Source organism: Amphibalanus amphitrite, unplaced genomic scaffold, assembly GCF_019059575.1.
Source record: "Amphibalanus amphitrite isolate SeventyFive unplaced genomic scaffold, NRLGWU_Aamphi_draft 000032F_arrow, whole genome shotgun sequence".
NCBI lineage: Eukaryota > Metazoa > Arthropoda > Thecostraca > Balanomorpha > Balanidae > Amphibalanus > Amphibalanus amphitrite.
In genome coordinates this window covers 103011-113419 of record NW_024881528.1, presented here as the reverse complement: position 1 = coordinate 113419, position 10409 = coordinate 103011, and the positions used below count along the sequence as shown (strand labels likewise).

Below are 10409 nucleotides of genomic sequence, written 5' to 3'. Positions count from 1 at the left end.
GTGAATAGGACCGCACGAAACCGAGGAAGCGGAAAAGACTGAATGGCCAGAAGATAGCCCGATCATTTTCTCCGATCTGAGCGTGGTCCAGGACTATGGTACCTATGGCCGGTTTGATGCGGAACTTATCAGACATTACGCCGCTACAAGCGACTCGCAATAATTTGGTCAGCATTGTAAAGGACGATACCGCCGGAAAGCACTCAGACTGAATGACGCTGCGGGATGGCCCAGAATGCGCCAGGACGTAACGTGATTCCATACTGGTGGCCCCGCCGGGTGACATATGAGCTGTGAGCGACAATGGAATCCGACAGCCGGCGGCCGACAGACGGCGTGCGGTCGGTCGGTATGTGGCGGCCGGACGGTGTAGGACGCCGGGCGGGCGGCGGATGGCGGCGCGGCGCGCGCCGGGCCGCAGGACAAGTGGGACGGGCCGGCGTCGAACCGGGACATCGACGGTGGCGGGCCGACCAATTAGGGGCCGGGCCGACCGACGGAGGACGCAGGACGTCCAGCCGGCCGCCACTCGACGCTCCGATGCGGCGGCGGCAGCACGCCATGTCGGCGCGGCGCGGCCTGCCGGCGCTGCTGCTGGCGGCCGCCGTCGGTGCCGCGGCGGTCGGTGCATCGTCCTCTGCCGGCGCCAGCCAGCAGAAACAGGAGCTGCCCCACGCGGCCGCGCACAAACAGATCGTCTACCGCTACATCCCCATCGACAAGTCGTTCCTGAACCTGGACCGCGCGTACGACGACTACTACAGGACCAGTCCGGCTAGCGAGAACGCCAGGAGGGACTACAGTCAGACGGGCCACCGGGGTCGGCTGGACAGCTACGACCGGCTGTACAACAACGACTACCGCACCCGGAACGACTACAGCGACTACGGCTCGGCGACGGGCTCCCGCGGCAGCGCGGAGGTGGACACGTACTCGTCTTACTCGCGGGGGGACAGCCACCACCACGGCGGCGAGGTGGACACCTACTCCTCCTACTCGCGGGGGGACAGCCACCAGCACGGACTGACCAACACCTACAACAGGGACTCGGACGACTACGGCGACTACTACGACTACGACTATAGTCATGAGCACACCACCAAACGGCCCAAACGGAGACGTAAGAAGAAAACGAAGACGAGCAAGTCGATGTCTTCCAGAGTGCTCGACTTCGCCGAGGCCATGATACGCAGGTAAGGCTCCGACCCGGCCGTTATTGACACAATAGGTAGACATCCATTTTGCCCCAGTATTGCCCGCGACTGATCCAGCCATCATCCCGTGACTGAGCACACTACCTGCCCTGCAACGTTGGACGGGCGCTCCATCAGACGGGTGACCGAATAAGTCTTTTCCTCTGAAGTAGCTATCAGGATGTTAGATACCCGGACGTAAGTAAAGGCCGGGTTTCTGACCTCGTCTAACGTTATGTTGAATAAGAAGAATTGAGTCAAATAAGAAGTAAGGCTTGAATAAGACGTTGAATTCCATATTCACAGCAGACGACTACACAGTAACACCATGCGAAAGGGGCGAGCCGCGTCTGACTAAATCGAACCTTCAATGTTCGACGGTTTGATAGATTTCATGGCCCACGGACCGACAGTCCATATCACCATTAACAGTGACGGATCAGACCGCAGCACAGGGTGATGGTCCATGAGCTCCGAGCGTGTTCGGTGTGTTCCTTCCCACCGTGAGTGAGCTCCAGGCACAGTCGACCGCTCGACAGCCGTGACCAGCCCCGGCGGTACTGATATCAACCCAGACAGATTATTGACAGCTGAACGGACGAATGACGGCTAAGATAGGTCGAACGTCAGAGCCGATCGGGACTGTCGGGGCACAGTCAGCGTCAATCGCTCATGAGTATCAGTCTAAAGAATACCGGGAAAACTGGTATCTCGTAAGTTATCACAATTTACAATGTATATGTTACAGGGAGTATGAGAAATCAGTTAGTTTGCAAACTACCTAGGGAGTTTGCAAACTCCCTGAACGATCAGGTAGTTTGCAAACTCCCTAGGTAGTTTGCAAAGTACCTGGTCGAACAGGTAGTTTGCATACTCCCTAGGTAGTTTGCAAAGTCCCTAGTTAGTTTGCAAACTCCCTAGGGTTGTTGCAAACTACCTAGGTAAAATGCGAAAACGACGAAACAACAGCCACATACGAGTACATATGTAGATAAGACGCGATGAATTGGTTCAGAGCTCAGAATGAAGCTTGGCAGCAATGGTGCATAACGAGACGATGTGGTGTTTTGATGACGCTCTTTCGCAGCTCAGTGCTTCTGCCTTCTTACTATTTATTTTTGTCTTGCTCGCAAATATCACCTTACAGATTAATGTCTGCCTTTTTCTTGTAGTCGACAACATGTTACGTTGCCATCCACCTTCTTTCCTTGGACGTCAGCGGCCTCTCCTCCACTGGTCTGGCGTCCATCAGAAAGCGGATGACGTCGCCATGTTCGGCGTCTTCCACGACTCGAGTTATTGCCGCTCAACGCTTCCTCCCATTCCTGGAACTTCTGATCGAACAGTTCGCGAGACATCCCCACTGAACCACAGAGCAACCACAGAACAGAAATTGCGATCACTATGCTGCCTCTTCACACTCCGCTCAGCACTGATGACCCGCCTGCACTGAGCACCGTCCACCAGCCGTGACCCGACAGTGCCTTCCATCCGTATCCCACAGGCACAGACTGACCTGACCTTTCAAGCTCAGGGCAGTCGACTGCTGGCTACCAGGATCGGGTGGAAGCGGGGTGTTGGGTTGACTGAAGATGACATCCTGATTTCTAACCCGCGCCCCGTAGGGGGGGGGGGGGGCGAAACGCCCCCCCCTGTCCTTTTCCGTCAATATCTCCTAAACGGCTGCAGATATCGCCACTAAACTTTCAGGACTTCTCTGGGCATCAATTTTACACATTGTGACCAAAAATATTTCCAGAGGCTATAATAGGTTGGCCACAAATGACGTCAGAATGACGTAATGTTCTGCCATTTTCGACCGAAAAAGAGCTTCGCGAGAAGAGCTGTCAGACCTACAGCTTTGAAGATACAGAAAAATGATAAAACATAAATGGTGTGAAATTGACAGGGCTACAAAACTGCTATCTCGGATTTTTTTTTTGATCCCCCAAAATTAAAAATGACATTGGATATATTACCCCAAAAAATCAATGTTTTTTAGTTTTGAAAAAAAACTACCGTCTTCTATCTACATACCGAATTTCAGTTGGATATCTCTTTTTTTTTGGCCAAGTTATAGCGAAAAAATTTCAAAAATCATTACATAAAATTTTCGAACTCAATTTTTGGGAATTCTATAACACGTAGGTCAAAAACAAAGACCACCATTAGACTCACCGTGACGAGCTGCATCGAATCGATACCCATTTTATGCAAAATATCAACTTTAAAATTTGACCTAATTTGACCTGATCTTGACCTGACCTTCACCAGAACGTAACCTAAGCTGGCCCCAAAGGCTGCCTGACCCACATATTCGCATTTGTCATGTAAAATGGACCATAAAACATGTATGACACGACACTTTCATATTGTGACCCCCAGTGACCTGACCTCTGCTCTGTGACCTGACCTGGTATCAGTGACCTCAGATAGCAAAGTAGCCAGAAATTGAGCTTACAAATTTTACGTCATCATTTTTGAACAGTTTTTTTTTCGCTATAACTTGGCCAAAAAAGAGGTATCGATCTGAAATTTGGTATGTAGATAGAACTGATAGAAGACGGTAGGTACTAGCATTTATATTCCGGTTTTTCCAAAATTAAAAAAAAATGATTTATTGGGTAAAATATAAAAAAACATTTTTGGGGGTCAAAAATCAAAAATTTCAAAAAATATGTGATAGCGGTTTTGTAGCACTGTCGATTCCACACCTTTTGTTTTTTATCATTTTTCTGTATCTCCAAAGCTGTAGGCCTGACAGCTCTTCTCGCAAAGCCCCTTTTTGGTCGAAAATGGCAAAACATGACGTCATTGTGACGTCATTTGTGGCCAACCTATCATAGCCTCTGGAAATATTTTTGGTCACAATGTGTAAAATTGATGCCCGAAGAAGTCCTGAAAGTTTAGTGGCGATATCTGCAGCCGTTTAGGAGATATTGACGGAAAAGGACAGGGGGCGTTTCCCCCCCCCCCTACGGGGCGCGGGTTAGAAATCAGGATGTCATCTTAGGCAACCCAACGCCACGCTTCCGCCCGATCCAGGTAGCCAGCAGTCGACTGCTCCGAGCTTGACAGGACAGGTCAGTCTGTGCCTGTGGGATACGGATGAAAGGCGCTGTCGGGTCACGGCTGGTGGACGGTGCTCAGTGCAGGCGGGTCATCAGTGCTGAGCGGAGTGTGAAGAGGCAGCATAGTGATCGCAATTTCTGTTCTGTGGTTGCTCTGTGGTTCTGTGGGGATGTCTCGCGAACTGTTCGATCAGAAGTTCCAGGAGTGGGAGGAAGCGTTGAGCGGCAATAACTCGAGTCGTGGAAGACGCCGAACATGGCGACGTCATCCGCTTTCTGATGGACGCCAGACCGGTGGAGGAGAGGCCGCTGACGTCCAAGGAAAGAAGGTGGATGGCAACGTAACATGTTGTCGACTACAAGAAAAAAGGCAGACATTAATCTGTAAGGTGATATTTGCGAGCAAGACAAAAATAAATAGCTGCTCTAAATCGCACTAAGCTGCGAAAGAGCGTCATCAAAACACTACATCGTCTCGTTATGCACCATTGCTGCCAAGCTTCATTCTGAGCTCTGAACCAATTCATCGCGTCTTATCTACATATGTACTCGTATATGGCTGTTGTTTCGTCGTTTTCGCATTTTACCTAGGTAGTTTGCAACAACCCTAGGGAGTTTGCAAACTAACTAGGGACTTTGCAAACTACCTAGGGAGTATGCAAACTACCTGTTCGACCAGGTACTTTGCAAACTACCTAGGGAGTTTGCAAACTACCTGATCGTTCAGGGAGTTTGCAAACTCCCTAGGTAGTTTGCAAACTAACTGATTTCTCATACTCCCTGTAACATATATGTTACAGGGAGTATGAGAAATAAGTTAGTTTGCCAACTACCTAGGGAGTTTGCAAACTACCTGAACGATCAGGTAGTTTGCAAACTCCCTAGGTAGTTTGAAAAGTACCTGGTCGAACAGGTAGTTTGCAAAGTTCCTAGTTAGTTTGCAAACTCCCTAGGGTTGTTGCAAACTACCTAGGTAATATGCGAAAACGACGATGGATTACTTAAATAAACTGTGTAAATGATTGGACTGCTAGTTGACGTCACACAAGTATTAACCTTCACCCGTACAGACGTACAGTGCAGCTTCAATGACCCAATTTCCCAAGTTCCGGCAATGACTTAGGCAGCCAGTTACCCAAACGCCATATGTATAAGCCAACATGTCTATGACTGTTTCATAAACAAAGTTGACGCGTACCTTTGGCATCGGTCCGACTCGGATCAGGCAAGAAATTAGACGAACGTCTCCGGAATCGGGCGACCCGACAAATATGTATCTCGGACTAACGGGGCCGTCACGCTCTGAAACACCAAAGGTTCGTCGCACTTATGTCTGAAGACAATCGTTAACAAGCTGTCTTCGGAATAAGAGCGTTCAGCACGGTGTAACTTGTACGGGTCCACATATATTTTATAACACATCTAAAACCAAAACCACGTCTGAGGAAGGTTCGGAGCCTTTAGTGCGGATAATTATTAGGCGTAGGCAATGTAAATTGTATGTCATGACACTGTGTGGTTCTCAGCGCAAGCGTTGCATGGATGCTTCGGTACACAATAGACCCTGATTGAGCCAGATGCAGTGAGTTCCATGTTGATAATTGGGTAGCCACCCAACTGTTTGACTTCTTAGCAACTGGGAACCATGACAGATCAGTCATACTCGTAATCGTGGCAAGAAAAACACGCAATAGGCATCTCCTCGCGTCACATGTAGGTTCACAGTTATGCCCCAGATAGAGCGCGATTAAAGGGACTATCCCACCTTTAACATGGGGTTTGAGTTGAGATAGCCAAGTTTGCGGCGAGGTTCAGAAACCACTATCTATCTAGGTTGCAACCCCCGCGGCCTCTTGGTGTTGAAGAAATTCGTTCCCTTCATTTGAAAATGGGCCTTGCGATAAGGCCCTATCTTCAACATGGAGCGACCGTTAGTGTGACGTCACCTCGTTTAGTCATTCTGATTTAAATGGGTTTGTTCGTTGAAAAATCGCTTAAAACTTGGTCTGAACTTTGTTGTGGTGCCTACAGAGTAAAAAGAATCAGCTTTATGACAGTACTGTGGCCTGGGGAAGGAGGTAATTTTGGGCTGTGACGTCGCATATTTGAAAGTTTGTGTTTGGAATATGGGAAGCCTAAGATGTTTAATGAAAAATAAATGCCAGAACCGTGTTCCTGGTCATCCAATCTATAAAGTCGGGCACAATTTAACTGGTTTTAACAACATTTTAGAAGGTGGGATAGTTCCTTTAATTAAACAATGCTGAATGCTCTTTTCAGTGAAGGGGTAACATGCTTCGTCAGACCAAAATTCCTCTCATCTGAGATAACAATGGATGTTGTCCGTGGCTGGCAAGGGTAAATGTTAAAAGAGCGTTTGTGATGCTCTCCACTGTCCGAATCAGGAGAGCCTAGCTCACCGTTAAAAGTACCCGTATTGGTATTAAAGGGATTTCCAGCAGAGCCTCACTCTATTCATACATACAAGTTGTTACCAGTGAAACCTCAAATACAAGGTGCGAGATATCACTGCTCAAAACAGAGCTCTAATAGCAATTGTAGTAGCCAACCTATGCGGTTACGCATGGATGGCCACAGATGGGCCTGGAACCGTGTGTTCCACTTCGACGAATTTGGACTAACGAAAATCAAAGCAGGTTCACAAGGATACAGGCGCGGCTTTACAACCTGTCCTAAAAACTAGACCATCTGTGGTTCCATCTTTCTATTTTCCCTCGCTCTTCGTTTACATTTTCATGCTCTTCCTGTGGTCAGTTGACTATGGTTTTGGCCGTTTTCAAGAGACCATCGTTCACTGGAGAAGTGTGCCGACAGCACTATCAGCCCGATCGGGAGCTAATTGGGTCAGATACCGCGGACCAAAATCGCCGCCCGGCCCGCCTCCGCGGCACGCTCCCACCATTATACCGTCAGGAGGCGACCGGCCGGCCGGGCCGGGCCGGGCCGGGCGGCACGCTGAGCCAGCTCATACCCTCGAAATCACACGACACAACCTTATCGGCCAGTTAGTTTTTTTTTAATTGTGATGGGAGCCTCATATTACTGTATCCTACTTGATTTATCTTGTCATTGGTCATCCACTGATACTTGCTTCAGTGCGCATTACGCTTCAGTGACCCATGTTTCATAAGCCCGATATTTACGACGCGACTGTTGCCACCTCGTCTGAATCCTGAGCTTAGCAAACCACCAATGACTGTCAACTCACGCTGTATTCCGGCAGGATCTGGTCACGCGACTCGAGTGGTGGCGGCCACGGCCACGGCTACAAAAGCCGCCCCAAGAAGAAGAAGAAGAAGAAGAAGAAGAAGAAGAGGACGAGGTCCAAGTTCAAGTGGCCGCGCTTCGTCACGTTCGACGGCGTGCTGCGTTTCCTGACGTACCTCTTCGCCGTGGCATCGGTGATCGGCTACATTCTGCTAGTCACCCTCAACGCCGTGGCTAGCGTAAGTCCATTTATCAAAGCTGTAAAATGCGACATGACGTTCACAAATATAAAGTCTTCAGCAAAATTACCTACCACCAAGATCATCCCTCTTGCTCATGGATTTTATCACAAAGTTAAATACCAAGCGTTGCATGATAAGTACCGGTGACCACCTGACGTCAGGTTTTGCTCTCTGCTGACAGGACGGCTGGAACGGCTTTTTCAAGCGGCGTAGCCTGGACACGAGTGGCGCCGATTTGGTGAACGCCGAGGCCCTCCGCCTGCTGCAGCTGCTCGATACCGCCATAGAGCGCTACCGGGGCAGGGAGTGCGTCTTCTGCCGACAGGGCTGGGGCGCGCAGACGGACTTCGAGTAGGCGCCACGGTAAGGACTGACTGTTATCGAGGAAGTTTGTGACAGGTCTTATGTGCTTGTCACATTTGAAAACGTCCTCAATACCAAGAAAAGCAAATGGGTATAGAAGTTATGCCATTATTTCATACGAGCATTGATGGAACGGTTTGAATTGTCCAATTTTTATGAAGCTTTAACAGGGTATTTCGGCCAATAGTTTGCACCATAATAACTGAAGAACTGCGACAATCTCTCTCAATGATTGCAGTATAAAAAGCAAAAACCGATGTTACAGAAATGGAAGAATAGTTTCAGATCCGCGACATTTTCAATCAGTTGCGGCGATCAGCCATCCTAATCCATGCACTATGTCGACAGGCCGACGTCTCAGTCTTCAGCTGGTTCATCGGCGGTGCGACAAGGGCATCATCTGCAGACTCCGGTTCGCACCTTCCTCAGGGCGGGGTCACGCTGAAGCCAGCCAGTCCAACGGACACCGCACTCTCAACGGCCGGGGAGTCCGCCGAGTTGTGTACGCAAGGAAAGTGGCTCAGAATCCGCCAGGTCCAAAACCTTCTCAGGGTTACAACCGGAACGCAGTGGTCAGTGACGGCTGCTGCAGCCACAGCAGTTCGAAAATGTTGAACCGTTCAGCGGCATTCTGACTGTGGGCCAGCCGCCGACTTATGGGCGATTGTGGGCCTGTTTGTACTTTTTTATTCGTACACCAGTGTTGTATTGCCTCAGGTCGAGGTCCAGTACCGGCATATTGCCACTCCGTCCCTCCCGTGTGTAGAATGTTGATTGTTTGTTTAGTTACATTCATTGTTATTCCTTAGCCGATCGGGTGATTCACCGCGTATACCATAGTCGTCTCATGTCATACCCTATTAGAAAATGGCTCAAATGTGATTATACCAGGTTGCCAGGTAATTTGGCCGAAAGAAGCGCTTTTGCATGACAGAATACGGCCATTATCGTAGACCCTTGTTAGCATAAAAAACGTTATGATGCTGCATAAGACATTATATTATTGCTGAATAATGAATACATGATTTTAATACAAACACAACTTTTGCTACGCATCATCGGACGTCGTAGTTAATGGCTTCACAGCGTAGATTGGTCCATGATTTGTACACACAGTCGCTACACAACAATACAATACAACAAAACTGAGATCGACTAGAATCGATTCGTTCTCGAGATCACATCTCAGGTCGCTGCTCGCATGGCTCGTCTGCAGCGGAGGACGCCTCAGAGCACTGAGCACCGTCCCCTATCCCCCAGCGCTGCCCCAGATCTCTCTGGCAAAGCTTCACCTGTTCAGTGAGGCGGCGCGGTCCCGTGCCGGGCGACTAGTCGGTGTTGAGCAGCAGACAGACGCCCTGCAGCGTCCAGTGCGACAGGTGCTCCTTGGTGTAGAGGTCCGCCTCGAACGTCAGGCCGACGCCGGCGGCGTTACGCCGATCGGAGGTGACGTACACGGGCGCGCGGAACGTGTCCTGTCCACCCAGCGAGAGGGCGCCGCGCCGTCAGGAACAGACCGGCGACTGCCTTATCAGCTATTTAGTATAAACAATGGAACGGAATTAAAACAAATGACCCATACACCCTGAAAAGCTTATCCTGAATAACAATGTAAGACCTTGCATGCAAACTTCTACGAAAGTCTCGGGGCTGGCGTTGACAACATAGCCACCCCTTCCCCGACTGACCTGCAGTTTGAGCTTGTGCACCTCGATAGGCACCACCTTCAGAATGGGCAGCTCCTGGATCAGCTCCCCGGGCTTGGCCCGCTCCAGGTGGCCCTCCTCTATGTTCCAGCCAGCTCCCTCCAGGTACAGGCCCTCCACGTAGCAGCCCTGCACCGACCAGACAGCAGACACTGTCACATCCCAGTCACACCCTGAGCTGACTTTTGGAGGGCATGGTTTGTTTTAATTAGACATTTTTGTAATGCCTGTCTAAAAATTAAAAAGATAGTAAATGCACTCCGGTAGAACTTGACAACCGAACAACCAGCAAAGTTGTTTTTGAACATCCTTTATGCCGATTAACTGTATCCAGACAAACTTCATCCAAACGGCCCTCACAGTCAACCTATCCACTTCTGCTCTCATCCGACTCACCCCGGTGAGTCGCTCGAGCACCTCCTCCATGTTGGAGTGCTGCGTCACTTGGGTGAACAGCGTGGCCTTGTCGAGCGGCCAGCCCGAGTTGCGGCACGTGGCCTGCACCAGAGCCGTCAGGAACGACTCGGGGATGGCCAGACCCGACAGCCAGATCACCTGCGGCTCGCCAGAGTTGATCTGAAAAAATAAATAAATAACAGCGGGACA

At 49.8% G+C, this 10409-nt stretch overlaps 2 protein-coding genes across 2 annotated transcripts in view; one reads left to right on the top strand and one right to left on the bottom strand.

The window, feature by feature from the left end:
• Window positions 1–9134, top strand: LOC122368548. Its single transcript, XM_043342572.1, has 4 exons — window positions 1–1193; window positions 7509–7731; window positions 7916–8097; window positions 8446–9134. Exons 1-3 carry the CDS (start codon window positions 304–306, stop codon window positions 8087–8089), a joined length of 1287 nt encoding a protein of 428 aa, XP_043198507.1. The 5' UTR covers window positions 1–303; the 3' UTR covers window positions 8090–8097; window positions 8446–9134.
• Window positions 9082–10409, bottom strand: part of LOC122368565 (dynein axonemal heavy chain 10-like) — a 44800-nt gene continuing 43472 nt past the window's right edge. Inside the window, exons 88-90 of the mRNA XM_043342597.1 lie at window positions 10200–10379; window positions 9786–9932; window positions 9082–9572 (exon numbers count right to left, since the gene is read on the bottom strand). Coding sequence (XP_043198532.1) covers window positions 9426–9572; window positions 9786–9932; window positions 10200–10379 — 474 coding nt within the window. The 3' untranslated portion in view covers window positions 9082–9425. The remainder of the gene's footprint in view (window positions 9573–9785; window positions 9933–10199; window positions 10380–10409) is intronic.

Excerpts from the sequence above, each read along its gene's own strand:
- LOC122368548 (XM_043342572.1), top strand. The coding sequence starts at position 304 with ATGGAATCCGACAGCCGGCGGCCGACAGACGGCGTGCGGTCGGTCGGT. Across the intron at positions 1,194-7,508 it reads GCCGAGGCCATGATACGCAG|GATCTGGTCACGCGACTCGA; the intron begins GTAAGGCTCCGA and ends GTATTCCGGCAG. Across the intron at positions 7,732-7,915 it reads CCCTCAACGCCGTGGCTAGC|GACGGCTGGAACGGCTTTTT; the intron begins GTAAGTCCATTT and ends CTCTGCTGACAG.